The following is a 26,766-nucleotide window of genomic DNA, read 5'->3' as shown; positions in this document are numbered from 1 at the left end:
GGTGCCCGTGATCTGCAAAAAAATGCCAATTCAATGTATGCATCCAAAGTCAGAAAATCTTCATCCTTGGAAAACTGAGGTAAAAACTAAGCTTTTCATGGTGACATTGTACTATCTGTTACATATACTGTACAAATACTGAAGTGGCAGCTCTACAGAATCCTCCACAAAATATTTATTTTCCCCCTATGTCCCTGTTCAATCAGTCCCATCTATCCAAGCTGTTGCTTTCCAAACAGACCTAAGTTTGTGTCATAGAGAAAAGAGATTTTAAGTATGGTTACCAATCCTTTGAAAATATGAGCACTCAGAGAAGTTATTCTCCAAGCCACTGGACAAGACAGTCTACAGACAAGCTTTAAAACAATGGGAGGAGCCATTTACACAAGTAGCTCTGAAAGTAATGCCTCCTATTTATTTCCATGGAAACTACAAAAGATACAAAGAACACAATAACAATATTTGATAGAGCAAGTTCTCAGCTGCCATCTGTCACGTGGTAAAAAAAATGTAATGAAGTATCAGTTGGGAAGGTTCAACTTCTACTGTCACACCATCAAAATCCACTTCTGACATGGTGGACAAACAAAATAGGAGTCATTACTTTTGTAGCAGCCCTCATATATTTGTTACAGTGAAATACATACTTATCACCTTCCCCCACTTTAGTGAAGAGTTAATTTAAAAATCTAATTGGGAGCTAAACATCCTGATGTTATTAAATTATCCAACCAAACAACAAAAGTACCTGCTAAAACCCATGGCCATATCTGCAGCTCTTGGTTGTACTCAGTGACTTACACCTCTGCTAAAGTAATACCTATCATCTAAGCAGTGCTTCCAAGCAATAAGCAATTCACCAAGGCACAGAGAGTGAGAAAAGCAGAAAAATAAGTGATGTTACCTACATAGATGCAATGACATTCTCTAGGAGGGGAAAAAATAAAAATAAAAAAATTGTAATTACCTTCTCAGGAAAACAGAAATCTAATTATACCTATGCATTCAGGTTTTTTCCATATTAGAATTTCCAGTCAATCTTAAAATTAACTTCTTCTCTAACTTAACATTGTACAAAAGGCATTGAGTTGAGGTATTTGTCCCCCTTCCTGGTTGACTTCAGCCCTATAGCCAGAGTGCAGAGCATGAGCCTTTGCTTCTACACAAACCCATATTTTTTTCTCCAAATCACTTTTAGCAATATTACTCTCTAGAATTTCTTATCATTTTTATCAATCTCATGGCTTGGCCAATCTTGGACATCACACCGTTTCTGAGATGTTTGGATTTTTTTCTCCACATGTCTCTATGAAATCACATTTTTATATCACATCCACCACTAGGTAAGGTGCTGTCCCCTTTGCAAGGAAGCACAGTCACCGCCAGTGTGTGGAGCTGTGCCAAGCAGCTCATTGCAAATGTCTGGGCTACCACACAGAGGCCTCTTCTGATGCATCTCAGGGCAAAGTTAAGCCATTTGTGGTCCAAACCTGAGCATCTCTTTTCCATATTCTCAGATGTATTTTTATTAATCTCAGGTAGAGGAAGAACTGTGGATGTTGTTTTACCAGAGAAGAGGCCAGAGGAGCATACTGCAGGTTACCTGGATACCGTCTTTTTATCACATAGAAGATGAATGCATACACACTGCTTCCATCTGTGCTCCACCCCTGGGTGGAAGGGAGCAGAGGAATGCAGTCCCTGCCCAAACTCCAGACTGGGTTGGCCTTCATCACCTTCTCTTCTTCCCTTCCACCTCCCCCATCCTGGCCAGCACACTTCACAGGGACTTCACAGGTCAGGGTGCTCCTGACCATCACTGATATCAGTAACACTAAAGATTGCTTTAGGGCTCAACAGTAGGTTTGTCACATTTCTAATTTAGAGATCACAGCTTCATCACGTGGCCTGGGCAACGTGGGTGGGGTGGACAACTGGGATAGGTAAGCTGGTCCACCATTGGCGCTGCAGATCCCCTCCTCTGTTCCCTCATGTAAACAGACATCAACACATGGCTGCCTCCCTTCATTCAGATCCTTCCTGTAATTCCTTTTGAGAGCTGGAACGTTTGTGTCCAGATCATAAAACTGTGATTTACGCTTCTAAGTGTATGGATAAGGAGAAGACAACAGCATCTCACAAGGGCATGGAAACCACAACCCAAAAAAATCTGTATTGATCAGTCCAAAGCCTGATATGAAATAAATAAGATCTGCACCCAACTCTCCTCTCCTGAGTGATTTCAGAACAACACAATTGCATCCTCATGTTATGTGTTGCTATAAGATCTGAAGAGTTACAGCCTGTACTGTTTGTTTGGGAGTTAGAAAAAGTGCTGTATATCCCTGAGGGCTCTGACATCCAATTCTGATTGGATTTGGCAGTGGGAGCAGCAGAGATCACTTCTTCCAAACACTATGTAAATATCCCGGTCTGTGAACAGTAAGGTGGGATAGCGGTGGTTGATGTTAATAAACTAAGCTGTGAATGGCAGCTGTTGTGGAGCACATCCCTTCTGCAGTGCAGCTCTCAACACTCAGTAACCTCAGGCGGAGGAACAGGAAAGGTGGCCTGTCCTGCCTGTCCTGTTGTAGATATTGCTCCCAATACATATGTAGGGAGTCTCTGCATATGGTCAATATTTGTGAAATTAAATATAATTGTTATAATCATTAAAACTGTCATAACATAATAACACCTTGATATTTTTCAATGCAATATTTGAAATTCATTTTCCACATAAAGACTACTGCCCAGAGGAAGGGAAATTAAAAGAAATTAAAAATTTGACTTTAATATATTTTGTAAGACAAATGGGTTTTATTTATTGGCAGCTCCTTCCTAACATATTTTCTAATACTTAAGACTACTATCTGTATCAGAGTTTTGAAATGAATCAGCCACATGTTGTTGTTTTCAACGTAGATGCCAGCAATCTTGCAAAAGAACCCACAGTATTTTAATTTCATTACTGTTTGACCTGGCACATAAGCTCAGAAAGCAAGTGGAAGAGGAAACCAAAAGGAAGAGGAAAATTTAGCCTAGGAGAATGCGGCTTCTTTCTTTGGGGACAAGATGATAGAGATTGGTGTGAAAATGCTTGGCATCCATCAAATATCAGGAAGGTAGAGAAGAATATGTATATATATTCAACTTGAAAAGAAAAGGAAATCAGAAGTCTTGATGTTGAGTCTGAAAGCCATCAAACAACTGTTCTAATTCAGATCTGTTGCCGTCTGTGTAGCTGGCTCAAGGGAAAGGCTTTTGAAAACAAAGTTTTTGAGTACCTAAATTCATTTGGGTCTCAATCAATTGCCCAGCTCTAAAGCATGAAATATATATATATATATATATATATATGAGACATCTATAGAAAAGCATTCAGCCTGGACTCAAATGAGCCCTTCCACGTGACCTATATTACAATATTCCAGGCTTATCAGGTAGGCCAGCACACCAAGTGCCCAGCACAACGTGGTGGCTGGAAAGCTGTCTCATACATAAGCACCAAGCAGTTGTGAGAACTCCATCATGAAGGCTGATGGGTTAAAAGTGTTCTTTTCACCAAAGACTGTGGATCCACAATGTCTGCAAACACAATAAATACAAAAAGAACCAGCAAGTGGCAGACTCCATTCTGTACAGACAGTCCTGCTTGCTGCCAGAGCTACAATCCTGTTTAACCATCCTTTCACTAAAGACCTGTGCAAAATTCCTCTTCACCCCTCCACAGACACCCGCCCACCAGACACTGACAGTGCTTCTCTAGGGGGGTAACAGCATAATTCTATTTCACCTCTTCCTTATTGAGTGAGCAACAACTTACAGGAAGATGTCTACTGCAGGAAAAAAAAAAAAAAAAAAAAAAAAAAAAAAAAGAGGAAAGGAAAAAGGAAAAAGAAAAAATGAAAAAGGAAAAAAGAAAAAAGAAAAAAGAAAAGAAAAAAAATGAAAAAAAAAAGAAAAAAGAAAAAAAGAAAAAAAGAAAAAAAGAAAAAAGAAAAAAGAAAAAAGAAAAAAGAAAAGAAAAACGGAAAAAGAAAAAAGAAAAAAAGCCAACCTTGATTTAAATTAAGGAAGGGAACACAACTTCTGTAAGACTTCTTTCTATTTCTATTTTTAATTAAAAAAAAATCAGTATTTAAAGACTCTCTTTTTCCCCTCTTTCAAAACAACCCGCAACAACTTTAATTCTCACTCGTAAAAGACACTGCAGATGGTTTTGCGGAGTTCTGCTGGATGACGTAGCTGCAATCCTGTCTCACCATCAGCGTTGGAAAGAGACAGTGAAACCCACAGGAAATTTGGATGTCAGCCTCACCTTTGTAAAACTAGTTGTTCCACACCAGTGGGTATAACAGAGATCAAAATCTTGACCATTAGCGCTGGCAGCAACAGCTCTCGCACAGCTGATAAGCTCTGGGTATGTTCCCAACCAAGACCCACAGCTTCCATGAGGATGTTGTGCCATTATGTGAAAATAGGGAATTGCAGTTATTTCACGTGTTTTTAGGAAGAAAACAACAACAACAACAAAAAATGCATTTTCACCTCCATTTCAGAGGGTGTCCATCAGCCAGTAGCTGACCTCTCCCTGCCAAACGACTTCAGTCACATCACCGCTCTGGTTAGCAACTCAAAACACGGCAGAAACGAGATGAAGAGATAAGCATCCTATCCCACATTCCTCCCACACCCACAGCTCCCAGCCAGAGGGCAGATAAAAAGAAGGGAATTGGCTCGCAGGAGTTGTTACATTTGCAGTCGCTCAGTCGATGCTGCTAAATGATAGAGTCACAAGTTTTGCAGGGAGTTTGAGTACATCCCTCTCTGTTCATCCCTATGCACACGTTTGTGTCTATTCTTGATGGTCCATTTGGTAACTGGCCTGCAGAAATGTCTGATGTCAGTTGACTCCGGGCTGTACCCAAAACAGACACAGAAAACAAATCTGATGTTTTTTTCCCCTAGGAAGGCCCAGTTCTCTGTGCTTTAAAGCTTTAACAATGCTAACGACTGGGCAGCCAGTATTTTGCCTGGTTGCACATGCAAGGAAAGTGGAATCTGAACCGTTAGCTGTTAATTCAGAACACACAGCATAAAGCCGTAGAACGTAACCAGTACATGTTGGTAGGATGCAGTACGGATGGGTTAAACAGAATGAAAAGGCTGAATAAATCCCATGGCCAATGACATGGTCACTGAATCATGAAAAGGCCAAGCTCCAGGAATTTTGCAGCTGCTAGTAGATTCAGTGGGTGCAGCAAAGCAGCAGCAAACTCAGCTACGAGTTAAACTGACATAGAACTGCTCTGACACTAGAACTACCTAAAATTCCCATGGTAAAGAAATTTTGTAAGAATACCAGTAGACTTCAGTTCCTCATAATCTTTCTTATATCTTACTGCAAAATGTGAAGATTAGAAGATGCCTTTTGTGTTCAAATAAAGCACGATAGACACTGATTTTATTTTTAGTGGAATTATGCCATTTAAGTGACACTGCTTACTGAGAGAAAGAAGGGTGATTTTGTATCAAATGGATTGTGACTTTCCACCTAGCTTGCAAAAAGAAGCACCCTCTGCAAACTACAAACGCACTGAGGGTTATCAGCAGCAGGTGGGGCATGCAGCGCAGCCCACATCTTTCAGATCTCCAAAACCATTGCACAAAGCCTCCAGGGAAGGCTGATCTGGTGCTGAGTGGCTCAGACATACTCCCATCACTTTGGCAGACCACACTTGGAAAAATGGGAGTAAATGGCATCAGTTCACTCTCCCTCTACTGGAGCTACAAACTCCATTGGACACAGTGAGGTTATTAAATCTGTCATAGAAATAACCCCTCTGAAAACACAGTAGGTTTAAGTTAGTAGGCACTGGTTGAAGAGCTGGCACGTTTGCATTTCCCTCTCCAAGGCCAGCAATTGTTAACATAGGCACACACATTATATCGGGAGCAATTTCTTCTTCAGGTTGTCACATCTCTTGTGGAGGAACCATCCTGGAGACAGTCATAGCAAAGCAATAAGCCCAGCTCTGATTTTTTTCTCTTCCAAACAGTGGGCAGAGCATCCATCTGAGATAAAAGACCACTCCCCCTATCACTGCCTCACCAGGTGTCCGTCTTTGTGGTTATAACTGAGTTGCACCAATTTCCCTTATAAACTGCCCTGAGATCTAACTCAGAAAACAACCAAAAATCTCTGGGAATTACCATCGAACCAAAAGTTCTGTCCCAGTATACCCAGCGTAGGGCTTCTGGTTTCCATGAGATTCAGGGATGTATCTGAATATTTACAATTCACTCAAAGCAAATCAATTCTTTTACATTTGTGCTCTAATTCAGGCAAAGCCTGAGTTCACCAGTGAGAGAGTACAGAGAAACTTAATGGAAGCACAAGTCAAAGTGATCAAGCCTGTGCTGACTCGCACTGATTACATGCAGAGAACATCCGAGAAACACCAGCCTCTCTTCATCCAGTAGCAGTTCACAGTGTTTGATACAGCCCTGCTTTAACATCTGAAACATTTTCCTGGAGAGGAACTCGTCTGCCTGTCTTTTATTTTCCTGCCATTCCTTTGCTAAGATCCTGCTCAAATCGAACCCATTTCTCCTGGTCGTGTCACAGGGCACCTTCCATTTAGCCAATTTAGCTTTCTTTTATTAAAAGCATATGCACCATGTACCTGTACAGTGCCTCCAGCGCAGCCATGGCAAAGATTCCTCAGGATAATTGTGTAGTAAAACTGCCACCTTCCCAACCTGCCAGCGAAGATTCACAGATCCACGGAGCCCAAAGATATCTGGTATACAAGGCAATTCCTACATCATCTTAAGTTTGTGATAAAACTAGTTTCCTAGCCGACTGATTCTGGAGACACCTCGACAAAGCAGTCCTAACTTGTTCTTTGGTATTCGGCCGTCAGGATAATTAGCACTAGCTAGGTGTTATCTTCCCTTTCCCTCCTCACGCCGGAGCCTGTAAACGTTAAAGGTACTTAAGGCCATTTAAACAGCAACACTGCCAAACATTTAGCGGCTGATCCTACTGACACACATCCCAATCTAAGATTATGTACTTCTCCACACTGAGGGAATGAGAATGTGCTCGAATCCATGTTCCACACGTTTACTTTACGATTAGCCACTTTTTACCAGAGAACTCTTTCTAACGTCCCTCCTCAGCTTAACAATGAAACGAATTATGCCATCAAAGCAGTAGGAATATGGCAGAATAACACAGGGACCTGACTGAATATGCTTGTTTTCTGCATAATTTGGTGCAAATGAAGTAGCTTATACTTCATCAGTAGTGAACATAAAAACGTGTAGTACATTTATGTGTCATCTACCAGTACTTCATGTGCCAAAGGGGATATGTTCATATTTGTATGCTGTATGACACCTTCGAGTAAGCACGGGACCTTCTCTTTGTAGTTTGCCTGTTCTCTCCCATCATCTGCTGCAGTCATGCTGCTCCATGCTGTGCCTTTCTTAAGCTATTAGACCACATCTCGTCACAGGCAGATTCTGTTGACATCACTGAGGCCAGGATACCGTCCTGCTATATACTAGCTTATCGCTATATACTTACTTATATACGCTATGGTCAGAAGAAACCATTATGATTCTTTATCCTAGCACCCTCATGACATTGCTGAGACTATTAAATCTTACCCAGCAGCTTCTGGAGTGAATTATTCTCTCCTACTGCATAAGTGAACTCCACTGAGCTCAGAAGATTGTTATTCATACTGTAAGGCAAGCAGCACCTACCACAATTTGAGTGATGAAATAAATAATAATGCAGCCAACCAGAATGGGAGACAACCTAGAGAAATACTCATCAAAATTCAGCATATCTGAGCCAGCTCCCTCCCAGAGTTCTCCTGTCCTCTTCTTGACACTGAGATTTTGGGAACAATTGTCAGTAGATCTTCATTGTTCCTTTTCATTCATTAGCTACAACAGATTCTTGTGCTGTGTTCTCACCTCAAGGTAAGGATAAGCAAGATTCTGGTCATGTGCATATTGAAAAGTAACCACAAGAATGCAACATTCAGGTGCATTTAAACAAAATATAACATTGCATTTCTTTCTTCACAATTTTAAATAATCCTCCACAGTGAAACATTCATATTTCAAGGAGATAAACTCCTTTCACCTGATTATCTGAAGTCTTCCCCTTCCATCTCTAGTAGTTGTATCATTCACCTTTTTACATCTCAGCTCCCTGCCCAGCCTTCACTAAACAGACTCAGAGAAAGCTCTTGGTACTGTTTAATACAGTATCATTTTCTGTGTGCACAGTCACATATGGAGAGAATGATATTTGTGATTAAACCATGGAAATGTAGTTTTAAACTGCAATTGTCTTTAGTTCCTTCCTTCCAGATGCACCACTGCAGAGCACGAACACAGACTTAAGACTTAAAAGAAAGGATCCTGTTTTAGCCAGAACAATGCATTTCACAGAGCCACTGCTTTCGCTTACCTCCCATGCTGTGGGTTACTATTTGCTTTCCCACACTTCCCTCTGGGCCTCCAGTCTTCAGAGCTGGAATTAAGACGGGCACAAACGGTGATTAAACCTACTTAGATATATGAATGTGACTATCAGAATCACATCTAATGCTTTAGAAGCTGGGAGAAAACAAGTCCTTCTCCTCTGAAAAGTTTGCAGTCTAAAACGTGTTAAAATCAAGAACTGAAGGGTTACTTTGGCAACAAAATCTGTGATGCTATTTATTAGACACCTGTTTCCCCTTTGGAAGCATTCTTTTTTCTCATGATATGGACAAGGTAATCCTAAATCCTCCCCCTGCCACCTGAGCATCTTAGCTCTGTAGTGATAACTTCGATTTCCTTATGACTTTTTTTTCTCCTCCTGCTGAAGAAGGTCTGCCCCATTTTGTCCTTCTCTCCCCAGTACTTCTGCCAGTAAACCAAAGCAGAAATTGTAGAACACACAGGTAGCAGCTGTTCTTAACAGCTATTGCTTAGGAACTTCTCACATGGGTTGGTAGTGATCTCAGCTGTTTCCATTTTGAAAATCACCAAGGAAGCTGCTTCGTTATTGACTGCTGCTTGCTCACGGATCATGTTCACCTTCTTCCTTGTCACAAATCATGACAGGGAATCAAGTGTTATAACCACAAAATAATTTCAAAGATGGTTATGCCTTTACTTCAATATTGAGTAGTTCCTCTTCTGGCTTCTACCCAGATCCAGGACCTCTGTCTGCACTTAGCTGTACTTTCAATCTAAACTGCCTTGCCCATAAGTGGCCAAGCACAGAAGGACCTATTTTGCACTGAAAGTGAAGCAGACCTAGCATCAAATGTCTGCCAATGCTTTCCCAACACCACTTCTCAGTTTTGTTTTCAGTCAGTCCCTCTTTCTACTCTAGAAGTCCTATACCAAACAGTGTACAGAGGTGCTCAGCACCTAACATCACAATTACAGCTATGTCTTTACATCTAAATGGGAGAAAGCATCTGAGAAATCATTTTGCAGAAATGCTGGTACCCAGGTAGGGGTCGCCAACACTGCTGAGGAGAAAGCTGCCTGGAAGTGTAATTTGATGAAAACTAGAGATCAGGAGTTCTTCTAGAAAATAAGGGACTTTCCTTATTATTTATATATAATGGTGAAACCTTAGTGTAGGATGAACTAAATTCCTTAAGCCTGTGTGTACCAGAGCAGTGTCCTGAAGTTGCTGACTTAAACTCTAATCCTCTTTGGAATAAACAAAGAGAAAACGTTTGTAGGAGAAGTTTCTACATAAAGAAAAATCCATATGATCTTACTAATTTTGGCAGAGCCATTCTCCTCTGCGTAGCTCACCAAACTCCTCCTATCGTTAATTGGCTCATCAGTCATCAAGCAACAGGATAACAGAACAGCTGTCAGGTGCACAGAATGACAGTTTCCTGCTAGCTGCCAAACCACTAATATTGAGGAGATCTTTCATTGACAGCACAGCCTAATTTTTTAAATAATTTTTTTGTTATACTGATGTCTAAGGAAGAAGCAACAGAATAAACCTTATTTCCTTCATTAATTCAACCGAAGTTATCAATTCCTGCTTACCCTGGACTTTCAAACCAAAACAGCTTGGAATTATTCCCACACTATGCAATTATGGACTGAAATCTATTGGGAGAAAAAGAGTAGAAGATGCATTGAAAAATAAATACATAAATAAATATTTCCAAGAAGTTAGCATCCTTACCTTAAAAATAGTTTAAAAAACCCTTTTGTTATAACTTTGCATGCTCTGTGCAAAATAGACTAAGTCAGAAAAAAAAAAAATACCCTGAGCTGTACTTAGGACATTCCCCGAGGGAATGCAGACAGGGCTAATCCTCACTGCAGCATCCTGCAGACCTGCTGGATGCCTGAGAGAATGCACAGCATCACCTTGGCACACACGTTTTCCACTTAGCACATTCAACTCCTTCACTTCCTTTCACGTTAAGAGCATGACAGTTCCTGTTACTGTCCCACCTCTGCTATGCTCATCAAACTTCCATGACTGTTTCACAAGTGTTCACCTGTTTAACAGTATAAATTTGCCCAATAATAAATGTATAATTTACTTTTTATAAGGAACTGCTGCTATCACATATGTACTGTTTACAGTCTATAAAATGTGAATCGTTCGATGAATCTTAAAGGTTTTTAAAAAAGAAGAGTGATTTAGATTAAAATTCCTTTTCTTAACTTGGTGGAGAAGCTTTTCTGACTCGGCAGCCACAATGAAAATGAAATCAGTGCCAAGTGCCAGAATCTGAACTCTGAATGGGCAGAGTTCCCATTGACTTTCAGGATTCCTTCCCTTGCAAATGATATTCAAGAACGGTCGTCAGATGCACCTAAACTGCGTCCACCTCTACGTTCTGTCTCTCCCCTTTGTGTCAAATAGAATCTTTGAAATCAGCGCAGCAAGCTGTGAATGATGGTGCATGAAATGAATAAGCTGAGTGTAGTACAAAGGGGAAATCCTGAGGGCTGGGTGCAATCACCACTTTACTATTTCCAGTGGCCTATATAGAAAAAAAATGCATAATATTCTTCAAGGAGACAAAGAAAAAAGCTCACAGAGGGCAGAAGTCTAGAAGTCTCAATCAGAAGCCCCGGAAGAGATAAGTGGAAGACAGAAGCTCATGAGGTATTAACATTGCTTAATTTCCCTCTTATTCCTAAGCTGTTCCCCCCTTATGCCTAACACATTTCAAGCTCTGGGCTGCTGTGCATGTGGAGCATACACACAGCAGTTTGGTGCTCTGAGAACTTGGCTCAGTTTGCATTTCAGAGCAGCTTATGCTTTAGTTTATGTATCATGATTCTTTTCTCCCCACCAAAGTAAGTGCGCTGAGCCATCAGTGTGTGAACTGTGACTGCCCAAACATGGAACAAGATGTAGTGATTTCCAGGAGAGACTTCCAGGAGAGAAAATGAGCAAACAGCTCTGGGGCAGTGATGTGTCAAACCCCACAACTGCTTCATGTGGAGATGGATCTGAAATTTCTGTTACAGGAACACAAGCATTTTTAAACCAGATCGTGGTCAGAGTGATTCCTCTTAGCTAATGTGCAACTGAAGTGCTCAGGGATAAACAAGAGTTAATTGAACTTAACAACAGCAATAAAAGATTTCTCATGGAGACGAACATCCTGCAAATAACACAGATGTAAGTAACATGGAGGTGATACATCTCTGAATCCAAGATACATCTCAAGAGTGGAATTACTCAAGTATGGAATCACAGTGACACACTTTTCATACTCACAGTGTTGTGCTCTCCTACTACACCAAGCAAGCATAGATCTCATTTTAAAAACTGGAAGACTGAGGTATAAAATGACTAAAGAGCTTCTGAGAATGTCTTTTAAGGAGGCAAACCTGAAAGCCCATTTGCTCGACCAGCAGCACAAAGAAGTTCACTGGGAATGGTACTCATGGCAAAGAATAATTAATTCCTCATCCAGAGGATATTCTGTTGTGAACTAAAAGTCACCGTGTCACAGTTATTACCGCATCCAGTGGCATCCATAAAAAGTCACAATAGAAAACTACTCTGGAATACTTTATCTGCACTAATCACTAAATGACCCAATGCAAGTAGAACTGCCGTAACAGCTCTCCTTCCTAAGAAATGGTAACGCAAATGAATCCAAGTGCCACATCTCTCTCTGAGATTTCTGCTTTCTGCTACTTCAGGATTATCACTGAAAGAATCTGAGTGCACCACGTAAACCACCTGGAGCCGACTGCAGTAAGTAGAGGAAGGAGCTCTATGTAAGTACAAAAGGAGTCACATAGAACTTCTAACTTGCAGATACAGGTTGCTGCAGCAGCACCCAGTCCTGAGCATTACTTCACCTTTTCAGCTTTCTTCCTTCCTGTGAAATAATTCTTTCCATTAGCACTGGGAGATGGTTAGATACGTTACTGTCTTTCTAATGTGCCTGGAAAGTGTACCTTAGCCTCACGTTTGATATAGGGAAGTGCTGATGCATCAGAGCTTTCACAAAGTGCTTGTGTCAGACATACGCCTTTTCAAAATTCATGTCTTTTAATAGCAAGAAAAGAAAAAGAAATAATTGTTTAAAAAATATTCTCACAAGCAAAATCCTCTGCTGATTATTCAAACTGACGCTGCAACCAGAATGCCTCTCAAGTCCGATTTAAAATGTTTTTACTTACCAACTCCTGTGGAGATAAATGATCTTTAATGCTCTTTGGTAAAGGAAGGAACCACCATAGTATAACCAGAGCTGCTGTTTTTACAACAGCCTAACACTAGCGCCAAGTGTGATCTCCCATTATTCCATTCTAAAAAGTGTGAATGCAAAAGCCTAAATATTGTCCTTACACTTAAATGTTAACATAATTAACACATTACTAAAGCTTCACTGCCAGTTCAGTATTTCTAAGGATAAGGGAATGCACTTGCATCTATTCTAGGTGTTCCAGAATAGGCTGCAGTGCTTCAGTTGTGCAAACAGTTGCTTCTGATTTTGCACATGTAACAGCTGGGCATCCCACTGGCAGCTCTGGGTTCTGTGGCTTTGGGAGGGAAGGGTTCTTGCACGGCACCTGGCTGCTGCTGCTGCCACCTCACCTGCCCTCCCCAACACCAACATGGCTCCTTTCACTTTCGTTCCACACCAGCAGGAGTGTGAAATCCCTCACAAGCGCTGCTCAAAAGGCTCTTGGCTTTAATAGATGCAGGATGCATGCCCACCATATCGGGAATAAACCAAACATTTTGCAATCAAAAGCAGTACAGACTAAGCATACCTTCATTAAGTTTAGAAAGAGCACATTTCTGCCTTTGCTCCCCAAAGGACATAGTGGTGGACTCAGAAAAGAAGTTACCTTTCAGATGTTTCCCTGATGGAAAACGCACTTGTGTTTGGAGCCGTCCTTGTGACTGTGAGCACAGATGGGTTCATGATTTAGCCTGCAGCAGGTCTCTCTCTGGGCAGAGGTGTGCGCCTGTTCCCAGTACTTCCCACAAACTACCAATGTGAGGATTATGATAAAGTTCAGCCTCAGGGTGCTGAAAGTTGCAAGATGGCTTTGGCTCTTAAAACTAACAGCTCAGGAAAAGCACCTGCATGCCAGACACCGAGGTAAACTCAGAGAGAATACATCAGTAAATAGAGGAATCTCCTTTGACACCTCAGGGACTTGTTGAGAAGCTGCCCTTAGGCCCTGACAGAAAGAGGGATAACTTGAACTCACACGCTGCAAACCTTCTGAAGAGTGCTGTTTCTCCCACTTCGTGACAGAGAATCCACTTCTAGGGAGCTCAGGTGAAGAGAGCAACTACTTAGAGTGATGCAAATGCAGTTCAGCTCTGAAGGCAGCAGCGACAGCAGCAGTTCACCTGCCCAGAAGCCCTGGCTTTTTGTGCTTCCATTGCACAACTTTCTAGAAATGCTGAGGGAGAGCAGTTTGTTGGAATGGGATGGCCTCACTTCCACTCCCAGAGCTGCCCTGGCACTGCCTGTTGGGAGAGCTCTGGGGAAAGAACTTCAGCCGGTGCCGAGATGCTGCCCTTGCACGGCTCCATGAACAGCAGCACCACCCTCACCATCTCATCCCATCTCTCCTCTCTGATCTCAGGGTATAGGGCCGCTTCTTCTCACAGAGAGGGCACGCTCCTACCTGAGGGTTGGCAGAGCCAACACGAGGAAGCACAGCCTTCAGTTTGCCAGATATGTAACCAGCAATGCTAAGAAGGAGCTGAGCAGAGTGTTGGGCACACTGGATTCCTGCACGGCTGCTCTTGTGTGGAGAGGCAGGTGTGCCTCAGTGCACCACACCGAGTGGGGAGCACAGGGGCTGGGATTGCAGGAAGAGCAACCTGGCAGCCTCGGGGTCTCCTCCCAAGGCTGCAGACCCACAACAACTGTCCCCGCATCGGCCCTTTTCAAAGAGGCCGGGAGCCGGGCAGCACACCGGGGACTGGGTGTACGGCTTGAAGAACACTCGGTTTTCGCTCCGAGGAGGCAGACGAAGGACCTGGCCGACCTCTGCCGGAGAACGAGGTGGATTAGCCGGCGGGAGGCAGGGAGACCTGCCCGGCCCGGGAGACTGCAAGCAGGGAGGATAGGGCTTCAACTTCCCGACAGTGAGCGTCAGCTGGAGGTGCCCTGGGAGCAAAACCAAAGCAAACAGCGAAAACACCCTCCGTTTCCCTTCCCTTCCGTAGAAATGCAAACAGCGAAACCATCATTCGAATGAAAAGAAAGACGGAGAAGGACTGGGGGGAGTCGCGCCGCGAAACGCGCTGTCGCTTTGGGGAAGCGCTGCGATGCGGTGACCCCGAGCGTCGGTGCTCAGAGCCGGGTGGGATACGGAGCGCTGCGGGAAGGATGCGGCCCGACGGGAGCGGGGCCGGTCCTCAACAACGCACTCCGATAAAGTGGGCTTCTAGGAAAATAAAAAGTTGTCCAGACTTAAAACACATTCGTCAAACACACCGAAAAGTTTGAATTATTTATTTCCTCTGGGGACTCCTGTAACCATTTATTTTTAATAGAGCCTAATTAAGAGTTCCCCAGAGGGTTTTACTTTCGTAAATATTTCAGATGAGTTCGAGCTTCTGGACAAACCCTCCAGAGGAAAAAAAAAAAACCAACAAAACAACGTAATAGAAGAAGCGAGGAGCAGTTTCAGCCCTTCCCTCCCGTCGGTTGAAGCGGCAACAAGTGGCCGCCGTGCGGGAGCAAAGCGGCTCCTCGGTCCCTTCGGGAACAGCCCGGGGGCTCCGAGAAGGAATGAAGTTACACGGCTAAACGACGGCCTCGGAACCGGCTGTGCGGGACGGGACGCAGGGAGCGGCGGAGCTGCCCCCGCACGACCACCGTGTAGAGCGTACGGAGCGCCCTTCGTTTTAAAGATAGAAGAAAACGAGGCACAGGAAAGGGGATTTTCGATCACTTTTTTTTTTTTTTTTTTTTTTGGAAGAAATTCGGTAAACAAAACAAAACAAAAATAATAATAAAACGTTTCTTCGTCTGATATGTCAAAACACCGTTCACAGTAAAATTCACAAACCGATTTACATAAGTTTACAGCTTAAGAAAAAACCCAGACACACAACTTGCTATAAATAAAAGAAAGGGTTTGCGCGACCCGCACAGCTCTCTCCCACCGCCCCCTTTCCGTAGGAACAAAACCCTAAAAGTTAAAAACTCTACGAACTGAGGCCACAAACTGAGCGGCACTCGGCAAGGTGGGAAGAACAACACTTTCAGTAACCACAACGAAAATGTAAACAACGGAACAACTGTTTGAAAACAACACCCGCCGGGTCGGTTTTTCGTTTCGTCATTGCAACGCTCAAAATGGAACGAGAAGATGCACCGTCTTTAAGACTTGGAAGCGAACAAAACTACGCCCAGCCCAAACCCCGCGGAGACCGGGAGAGTCGCCGTGGTTTAAGAACTTGCCGGGGGCTTTAGGTGGCGGTTGTGCTCTGTTAAAAGAACAGATTGACCAAATCATTTTTGTACAAAAGAAAATGGAAAAAAAAATAATAATAATGAAGACAACTAACGGATTTGCTGTTTAAAATTTCTCCCAAGTTAATATCGAGTCTGTTGAGCCGCACGTCCCGGTGCTGGGGTTGCGATGAGTAGCCGCCCGGAGGAGGCCAGTTTGTTCATATGTGAGTTAGTGGTACGGTGCCGTTCACGGCAGTCCCGGCACTCTGGTAGTGCTGGTGCACACTGTGCAACCTGCTGCCCTGCAGGGCCGAAGGGTCTGTGGCGTCGCCCCCCGGGGGCAGGTACATGCTGATCATATCCCGCAGGTCTCCCAGGCAGGCCCTCTGCGAGTGCGAGGTGATGGCCGGCGGAGGCGAGCTGGGCTCGGACTTCACCACCGAACCCATGGAGCCCAGGCTCATGGCCGTGGAGGGCTGCTGGCCGTAGGCGGCGGGGGACATGCTGTAGGTGGAGGCGGCGTTCATATAGGTCTGCGCCGTGGACATCATGGGGCTGTACTGCAGGCCCGGCATGTCGTAGCGGTGCATGGGCTGCAGCTGCGGGCTGTTCATGCCCGGGTGCTGCCCGTAGCCCAGCTGGTCTTGCATTAGGGAGTAAGCCCCGTTGGTCCAACCGTTCATATGGGCGTAAGTATCAATCCTCTGGCCCACCCCGACGGGACTGCTCACCGCGTTGCCCCCTCCGGGGGCCAGCAGGTTGCCTGGCAGCGAGTACTTGTCCTTCTTCAGCAGGGTCTTGGTCTTCCTCCGGGGCCGGTATTTATAATCCGGGTGCTCCTTCATGTGCAGGGCCCGCAGCCGCTTGGCCTCGTCGATGAAGGGCCGCTTCTCCGCCTCGCTCAGCAGCTTCCACTCGGCCCCGAGCCGTTTGCTGATCTCCGAGTTGTGCATCTTGGGGTTCTCCTGGGCCATCTTCCGCCGCTGCCCCCTCGACCACACCATGAAGGCGTTCATGGGGCGCTTCACGCGGTCCTGGTCCGACCCGGCCCCCGCTCCACTGCCGGCTCCGCCACCGCCTTTGCCGTTGCTGCCCGGGGCCGGGTTCCCCCCGGCGCTGCCCGGCGTGGGTTGCGGAGTCTTGATCTCGGTCTCCAGCATGCTGTACATGGCCGGGGCCGGTAAGAGATGCGCCAGGGTGGCAGACGGGCGGGCACAGCTCGAGGAAATGAAGTTCAAAATAGTGAAAGAAAGAAAGAACCGGTCCGGACGGCGGCTGCAAGAGGAGGAGGAGGAAGGAGCTTTCCCGTGCCGCTCCCCGAGGTGCAGCAGAGGATCCCTCGGGCAGAGCTGAGCGACGCGTACACCTCTCCCGGGGGCATTTGATTGACGGGCTATAAATGAGCGGAGGGCGGCCAATCAGCGAGTGGTTCCCGACAGCCCCAACGCCGGTAATGGGTCGGTTTGGAGCGGACGGGGATGGGCAAAAAGTTGGTGTTTGGGGACTGCTGTGACCGAGCCCCTCCTGCCGCAACCCCCGAGGTGCTGGACCAGCAGCGGGCACGGAGCGGGGATGGTGCAGCTGCCGGCGGGGCTGGGAGCCGGGAGTTGAGGAGCGGAGGGGAGGACCGCAACGAGTTTGGTGGGCACAAAGAAATCTGAGGTTTCCGGCTGGATCCGCCGCCTGTACAGCTGTTCCTGTAACTCACACAGCGGATGAAGGGGACGAGAACTAAACTTTAGCCTCCGAAGCTGTTTCTGCGTAGGGAAGCCGCCCTACCCTGCCGGCACCAGCTGCCTGAAGCTCCGCCCTGATGCCGGGCTGGTGCCCCGCTGCAGCACTGTGCCCCCCTTCGTGTTGCTGGGCCGGGCTGGATGCCGGCAGGACGCTCCCGGCTCCCCAGCCCCTCTCCGAACCTCGGCCACTTGAGTTTTTTCCGTTCGGCTGCCCCAGAGGGAGGGGGGAAGGGAGGATGGTGCTTTGTAAAAACCGTTTTCATGGCAACAGCGAAGTTCCCTCCGTGTGAAAGAAAACTTGGGAAGGCTGGGGTGACCGGAGAGGAGCTCCCAGCAGCTGTCAATCACGGGCTTTCCTTTCCTTTCCGTCCCTCCCCTCCCCTTCCCTTTCCTTCCCTTCCTCCCTCGGAGGCGCGAACGCCCCCACCAACACGGCCGGGGTCGGGAGCTCCCGAAGGCACACAGCCTGTCTGTGCTCTTTCTCCTTCCTCGTCCTCCGGCCGTGTCCCGCTCCAGCTCCTCACGGGACTGCCCGGTACCGGCGACATCCATCACCGCCGGTTCTTTCCGATCTAATTGCCCCGGGGGCGCGGGACTGGGCAGGGAGCGCGGAGCCTGGGCATCCCGTCCCGTCTTAGGGGGGCCGGCGAGAAGGGAAGCTGCATCTTGGCAGCCCTCGGTAAGAGAAGAGCGTTAAGGATTACGGCGCTGATTGGCAGGGAGGGGGGAGGACACGGAGGAAGCAATCAGGGGCTCTGCCCAGGTTGGTGCCGACAGCCCCGCGTCCTGCGGGGGAACGAGAAACGTGCAGGCTGCAAACAAACGGCGGTGCTGGAAGGGGGGAACCAACCCGGTGTGCTGGGTGGGGTTTTTATCGGGGTGGGTCGGAACACTACAGTGCAAAGTTGTCGCTCATTTTGCCCGCGTTTCCTTACTGACAAAATCATCTGAAAAAAAAAGTCAGTGGGGGAAATAACGCCGCTTGGACAAGCTACGGTGCGACAGGAGCATCGCCTGTTTGGTTTGTTGCTCAGTAGTGTTGGACGAAGCGAACGCTTTGCAGGGAGACAGCGGGTTTTACTTATGGCGCTGTCGCGCAAAGCGTGCCACGGGAGGAACTTCTGCGGCACATCGGGAGAGTTTTGAAGAGCTCTATTTAAGTTCAGACTCGTCCAGGCATTGTGACCGCTAAGTCCAGGGTTAAACCTTACCAGGCAGGGGTGGGAAAAGGACTAATTTATGTCCTGGCTGCTCTAAAATGTTCCGATACGAGCGTTTGTCGGAGCGAACGAGCACGCGTACATGAAACGAACAACTCGGTGCGGTATAGAACTGGGGCATGCCGACAGTCCTGCAAGCGTTGTCAGTGATCTAAATAAATAGTACAAGCTTCAAACTCTTATTTAGTCTTTCAGTTTGTCTTCCCGTGGCCTGAGGCGTCAATTGCATTGTTAGAAAGTATTCTATTTTTTTTTCTCCCAGCGGACACATCATTTAGCATCTCACAGTCCACGTTATTGAAAGCCAGGCGGTATTTCCCTTGAAACATCACACATCTCCTCACTGATGAATAAGAAGTGTAAGTATAGGTCGGTATTTCCAGATTTCACGGGTGCACGAAGTGCTCTCACAGCTCTGCGGTTTTGATGAGACCTACTTTTTCTATTTGCAAAAGAAGGAGGGGGGGAGGGGGGGGGGGGGGGAGAGCAGGGCACCCAGCTCGGAACCTCTGCCTCTCGGTAATGGTTCTGCTATGATTTGAACTCTCGAGAGAGGCTGCCCTCAGAGTGGTGCTGTCCCGGGGAGCCGCGTTCCTCCCAAGCATTGTACCGGGGGAGAACTTGAGGCTGGATTCCCCGGGGAGCGGAGCTTGGGAGGAGGGGGCGCGGGTCCCGGAAGAGCGAAGTGAGGCTCAGCCGTGGCTCCGCGGCCGGCATCCCTCTGCTAAGGCAAGGGATCCTCTCCTAACTTGGAAGCTACAGTTCGCTCCTGAGGCAGAGTTGGGAAGGAAAGGGAAGCGAGGCAAATCCCGTTATTCAAGCTGTTATTAACAAAAAATGCCTTGCCGAATGCTTTAAAAGGTCCGATCTCAGACACATCTTGGTCCCCGGTCCTGCCCGTGAGTTGCTGACAAACAGGGAAGGGGCAGAAGCAGAAGAGGCTGCAGCGAGCGCCCGGCACGGGGCTGGGGAGCGCCACGTCTGGATGGAGCCATTTTCCTAAATTCCCTCATCGGCTGTGGCTGGGATGAGGAAAAGCCATCCGGGGCTGAGAGCTCCCTGTGCCCTGTGGGAGCTGGAGGCATTCATAGGTACGGAAGTACTGTTGTCAGCCAAAAAAGCTCTCAGTTCTGTATTGGTTTTTAATTTCTTTTCTCTTTTTGGGGACAAAGGAGCGTGAGGCAAAAGCAGGAATTTACAGCACACTCCGAATTGGACGTGAGAGAAAGCGCATGGCTGACAAGGGACAATCTGCTTTATATGTGATCAGCACTTAATAAGCAAAAGCCATTAATATCTGTTAATTGCAGCTCCGTAGAACTTGGGGAGGGGGGGTTCTTGGAAGGGAAGATCGCTGGCTTTTAAAGTGATGATGTGCACCAAAAAAGCCCCATTTAATCCCAGTATTAAAACATCCCCCCCGATCCCGAGTATCAGTCCCAAATGGGCTCAGCCTTCATAGTGTGCCCAGACCCAGAGCTGTGCCCCATTCGTTTGCTTCTTCCTGACCCTCGCTTGGATGATTCCCTGAAAATAGCCACATGATACTTAAAAGAAAGGTTCACACATTTCTGCACTTGGACTCTGTTTTAAGATTTCCCCAAAGTTTCCACATAGTAACACAGCTCTCAAGTGGGTCACATCGGGCTGGTGCTGCAGCTCACTAGGTTGAGACAGAATTGTTTTTATTCCCCTACCAATGGTGTCACGTCAAGCCAGCCTCAAGCTGCCTCGGACTGAGTTCTCATTTCAGCTGGGGGCACAAACCACCACACTCCTGAATGGGTCCCCAATCCCTTCTGCAGCTTCACCTGTACCTTCTGCAGAACACTACAGTGATTGCAGCATCCCTGCTGCCCATCTGCCCCAAAGCACAAGGAACACCTTTGATAACATCTTTTAAAACAGCAACATTTCAAAACAAAAATCTCACGAGCAGTGAGTAAAACTCGGGCAGTCGTTTGGGTGCAGCCCAGTTGCTTTGAATTGAGCCTCCCATCGCATTCAGGAGGTAGCAGTGAATGTTGTTTTTAATCACTTCTTCCCCCCAGCTGAACTGTTATTTGGCTTCTACCAACAATAGCGGGCTGCAAACAGACCTCTCGGAGCGACACTGAATAGACTCTTTTCTGGCCCGAATTGTTTCCACTGCCACAAAAACAACCAGGAGCTCCGTGTCTTAATTGGGCTGTTCCCGGCCCTCGCTCATTCATTCAGGTGTTCGCCAGGAATTTGTTTATTAGCCTCTGACAAACAGCTCCTCCTGGTAATCGCCTCATAGGGTTGGCTTCTACGGGAGGGGAAGGATGCGGCGGGGGAGGGGGGATTGCTAATAAGTTCCCCTCATCTCCAAGTTACCAATTTACAGAGCTGCAGAGGAGACCACCAGCACAGGACATCTCTCCCGGGCTCGCTGTGGAACCCCGCGGAAACGAGAAAAGAGAACACCGAGAGAAAAAACGAGCAAGAAACCCGATAATAAAGACGGCGGCAGGAACTTTGCGCAGCTCCCCCCACTGTTCCCAGTCCCACATCTCGCCCCGAGCGCAGCAGCTCGTCCGTGTCCTGCCCGGTCCCAACCAGCCCCAGGGGTGCGGGCACAGCGCGGGGCGGAGCAGAGCGGCCCCTGGTGCCCACACAGCATCCTTTGCCGCTTATGTCCCCAGCAGCCCCAGGGGTTGGGATATCCCCACTCGCGGCGCTTCACCGACCCTTTCCTCCACTCTCCAGTGACAGCGCAGCTGTCGCAGAACTCATTCTCCATGAAAACAAACCCACTCAATCACCTATTTTTCACCCATCGATAACATGGTGAATCCTTCCCGTTTCCTGTTTGGATTCCGTAACGCAACTCATTTGCTGGCAATGAAGACGGGGAGTCTTGTTTATGAGTCATATTAGAAATGTGACATTAATTGCAAAACTCGAACTTGCTAATTAGCTGCAAATAAACTATTAATTAGTGGCAAATTAAATCAAAACACATCTTATTTCTCCTCTCTGACACACAGTTCTGCAGGCACATATTGTTTCAAACTGCTGCCTGTATCACTGGCGCAGCAAATAGAGATCCTGAAAGGTTTCTCTTCAGGACAAATAATTAAAATATATTCTCCTTTAATTGACATTATAGAGGACACAAATGAGGTTTTCCTTTTAGAAATAAATAGCAGTTTCTAAATAAAGCTCTATGGGCTGCAGAATGGAGGTTTCAACCAAATGAATAGTCATTACTACCTTTTCAATGATGTGGGCCTTTTGATCAGAAAAGAAATTAGCTCTAAAGGACAGACAATAGGAAGCCTGCCCTGCAATAGGAAGAAAATTAGATGGCTAAGGCTCTTAACAACACCTATTTCTATAAACCATGGAGCTTCTTGCTTTTCAATTACAGCTGTTCATTTCATAGAAGAAAAGTGGAAAAACACAGGGAATATAAACTCTGTTGCACCAAGAAGCCCGAAGCAGGGATGGGGAGAGTCTTCCTATTTCCCTTTCATTTTGGTAGGATCAGTTAACAAACACTGTATATTTTATGACACCAAAAGCATCCAGTATAGCGTTCTCTAGGTCTAACAAGCTATCGAGATGGATAAAGAAGCATTAAATAAAGGAGCATTAATTTGGGTAGTTGGATGTTTCTTCAGCACACCAACTAATGTGTTCTGCACACGCATCACATCCTTGTCCTCTTTTCTTGCAGAAAACAAAACAAGAATGAAGAGCTTGAGGAAAATGAACTGCTGAATAACATCGCTGCATTTTGGTTACAGAAAAGTTAATTTCACTTCCCATGAATTGAAATGTGCATTCTTTCATTACACCCCTGAATGAACAATTATTTTAGACTTGTTCTCCCCGTAACCCTTTTAATACAAGCATCCTGCTTATTTTAGCAATCCTACATTTACTTTCATTTTAAAACTTACCAACAACTTCAATAACTTTAAAATGTATTATCTTCCAAAATATCACATTTGGATATGGTTTTCTGAACACCGTTTTTCTTCCTTCGATATAAAACATATGTTTTCCCATTAGTCTTAGAAAAAAACACAGAAACACACCTTTCATCCTCCAGAACTTCTCCCTACTCATACCTTCTTGATGCAAATAGAAGCCAATTTTCATTGACTATGCATTACATTGTATGGAAATAACCTTTCTGTGATTATTTGAACAGGTAACAGCTACAAAGCTTTATTATGAACAAGTCCTGTTCTCATATTAAACTGTGGGACTATAAACATCTCCTTAGAAATAAAACATAAAATCACAGAGTTTCTTCCTCTTATTTCTTTTTCCTCCTTTTCCCTTTCTCCTCCTTTCTTTTCCCCTTCCTTCCTTTTCTCTACCATTTATCTCCCCCCAAAAACTATTTGCTTACAAACAAGCCTCCATGGTTAATTCAAAGACTGAACATATACACTTAAATGGAAGACCAAATTTAACACAGATTGATTTTGCTGTGATAGCATGTTTTATAATTGCCTTTCTCACCCACAGACAAGTAAGTGTTCAATTAAAAATTGCTTTCTCTGATCCAAAAAATTAATCATACTTGTCTGTGGTTTTGATGTGAAAGGTGAACACCAGCTTTCCATTCAGTGTCAAGGTTCAGAAACCTTTCGTAAAGCAAATGCGTTTATATATCTATGTCTATACATATACAACAGGTACAAAGTAACAGAAATGGAATTCACTGAAGAATTAGTTATTATACAGACTGTCTTAATGGCTCAAACTCAATTTCTGATCTAGCAAGAGTCACAGATAACTACACAATCTAAACTCCCATCCAACATTCATCCTCTACTTCTACAATAGCTTATGCCAGTTACTTGATATTGAAGGTATCTCCCAACAGCTGGTCAATCACCACCCTCACTGAACAACACAAAGACTTGTGACTAATCTCCAACAAACTTCTCCACCAACTACTGCTGCCTTACAGACGCAATGACTGGTTAGAGCTATGTAAAAATAAGAATATGCTCAAAGCTGTGGTCAAGATCTCCATTGACTCTGTAGATAACAGCTCTACTAGTAGGGCAAGTACAGCTGAAAAAGAAGATGCTGTGTGATTCAGGAGATGCTACGGAAGAAAAAGGCTTCTAAAGGATCAACTCTGTGGCAGAGAAGCCACATAGGAGACCATACACTCTGTAGGATGTTTTATGTGCTCTATGACAAAGCTGAATTTCTGGGGAGGGAAGATTCAGGTCTAGATTTTGTAACTTACTGGAAAAAAGTCCAAACCAAATGCTAAGAAAAAAGAACCCAGAGTGTGGAGAAAGTGTTACCTATCCTGTCGACACTACTGTCTACATTCCGTCTCTACACTTTCATGGGTCAGTCAAAGTAAGAGGGAGGGGACAGTAACCAGATGTTACTCCTCATCAAAACTCCTACAGCACCTGTGCATTTTCACTGATTTGATTATTTCCTAACCCAGAAGAGGGTACTCTGTGCTTCCCACAGTGCTCAGGTGCTTCTCAGGTGCTCCACGCTTTCAGGTGGAGCATTGTCATGCAAGAGAAAATTGTTGCTATTTTTCCTATTCAAAATTAATCATAAGCCATAGAACATATTTAAATTTACAGTGATATATCTCCCTTACACATAAAGGGCCCTCCAAATTAAACTGCCAAGAAAGTGTAGATTCTCAAGTCTTGTTTCTGTTCATACCACTAAATCTGTGGCAAAATAGAGGACTTCCAAGTTGAAAATGTTACCAACAGGGCATTTTTCCTTACTGCTGAGTCAACATCACACACATAAAAAGTAACATTTCCACACTCAGAAATAAACCAGAAAAATTCCCACAATATTAAATAGCATAGTCCCACACTGTTAAATAACATTCATTCTTTCCTTCCCATCGATCAGCTTCTGACCCTGCTACCACTGTGTGTATTTCCAGAGCTGTATTCCATCTCTTTGTAGGGACACACTTGATCAATTCCATTGAGGTAGTTAGACAATTAGCAACTATTTAGAAACCCTGAAGAAATACCTGACCTTGGGCTGATTGCGTAGAATAGAGCTGAAATGCTTCTACTAGTAACATCCCTGCCTTTTTGGCCAGCTATATGTTTGCAAAAAGAAAGGTTGTTGAAATTCTGTTTTTTAATCATTATCAGTTTGGCATCAGGCCAGGTCACACATTTTGCTCCATCAGTTGTTTCATAGTCATGATGGAGACAGCTTATGTATTTCAAGGTCATGTAACGTAAAAGATGTTGATGGCAGATACAGGTAACGCACTGATCAAATAGAGATCTGATCACACTCTCTGTTGTGTGGTGAATTATTCCCTCCTATGACTCTGGGGAAAGGGCAGATAAAGACATACAACTTTGAAACCATAGATGGTATGGCATAAAGCCTTCAGTGAACATCTGTTGATGTAAGTTTTAAAATGTCATTATATCACCAACTTTCTTGTGCCTCCAACTTACAGCATAAAAAAATACAAAATACTTCTATTTAAATGGATAGAAAAATGACAACTGAAGTCACTGGGATTAACATTTACGGTATGACTTTATAAGTGGCTTCAACTAACTGCTTAAAACCATGTAAACCAATAGGTAAGTCCATTCACATACTCCCTCTGAAAAAATAGGACTCCCTAACACAGAAATTAAAGACAAAAAAAGAACAGAAGGAAGCAAATGTCAGTGTCTTGGTATGAATTCTGTGAAATAAGAATGTTTAATGGTGTTACTTTTTATAGTACAGTGGTGTAATAGATGCAGTACTTGCACAGGACTAATGGGTGTTCAAGACATGAGTGCATATGCAACAATGTGTGGAATCTGCTTGTGAAATTACTATGACTGTGGATGGGTGTGAACCATTAGCAGATGTGAACTGCCATCACAGTAGTTGTCTGTTTGCATATGTGATCATGGTAAACATACACACAAGTTAAGCTTACATCTACACAGTCATTATGTATTCTAGACAGTTTTGAGTATTGTCAAGGTCCAACTGTGACATAGCTGAAGTAGTATCAAATTCCAAGCTGTAAGAGCTGGTGTAAACACAACTACCTATACCTATACTATGATGTATATCTTCAAGGTTTGGTAGCAATAACAAGAAAATTCAAATACACATTCTGTTTATGCTCAGAATTTAATCTTCTCAGAATTTAATCTGACTCAAAACTAGAGTAGGATTTAAGTCAGGCCTTTTAGGCAGGATTTTGATCTCCTGAATCAACAGCAAAATTACATACAGGGAATTTGCAGACTCTTAGGTAAGAAGATCTAGCACAGGAGCTTCAGGTGTCTGAGACTCACATTAACCTGCAGGCACATGCGGAGCAGCATTTGCCACCCAGCCTTGTCTGAGCACAGGGACAAGCTCTAGGAAAGCCCAGGATCAATAACACAGGATATGTTACTGAAGGATCAGATCCTAATACCCCTTAATATGTGTTAACAATAATATAAATAAATTAATAAATTGCTTTAAGAAAAACAAAACAAAACAAAATAATCCATAATCATCCTTAGTTTACAGCTCCTGAAGCTTTAAATGTTACTTAACAGTAAATTTTGATTTAAAATATGGCGGCAGAAGTTATATTTCATTTCCCTCAGGAATTGCTTGCTGTCATTGTAAGGCCACTGTGCTCGAACTACCAAGCTAAAACCACGAGCTATCTATATGAAAACAGTAACTAAATTATAGGCATTTCTTTATTCCTCCACACACTGACATGTTCTGACAAGACAAGTTTGTTTGCACGTATTGTTCCAAAGCCCCAAAGTCTTTACTCTCTGCTTCTCCACTTGTCTTAAATGTTTGATTAAGCACTGTGAGAATTGT

At 44.8% G+C, this 26,766-nt stretch overlaps 1 protein-coding gene and 1 long non-coding RNA gene across 3 annotated transcripts in view; both read right to left on the bottom strand.

Moving 5' to 3' along the window:
- Nucleotides 1-26,766, bottom strand: part of LOC107312851 — a 154,172-nt gene that overhangs the window by 117,440 nt on the left and 9,966 nt on the right. The gene's annotated exons all lie outside the window — the stretch shown is intronic.
- LOC107312850 (transcription factor SOX-3-like) lies at nucleotides 15,468-19,089 on the bottom strand. Its single transcript, XM_015860643.2, has one exon. It carries the CDS (start codon nucleotides 17,135-17,137, stop codon nucleotides 16,187-16,189), a length of 951 nt encoding a protein of 316 aa, XP_015716129.1. The 5' UTR covers nucleotides 17,138-19,089; the 3' UTR covers nucleotides 15,468-16,186.

Source organism: Coturnix japonica, chromosome 4, assembly GCF_001577835.2.
Source record: "Coturnix japonica isolate 7356 chromosome 4, Coturnix japonica 2.1, whole genome shotgun sequence".
Classification (NCBI taxonomy): domain Eukaryota; kingdom Metazoa; phylum Chordata; class Aves; order Galliformes; family Phasianidae; genus Coturnix; species Coturnix japonica.
Note: the sequence above shows the minus strand (reverse complement) of the source record. Positions and strands in the feature narration are given on the sequence as shown.

What these genes read in the sequence shown, in the direction of transcription:
- LOC107312850 (XM_015860643.2), bottom strand. Translation starts at nt 17,137, where the DNA reads ATGTACAGCATGCTGGAGACCGAGATCAAGACTCCGCAACCCACGCCG.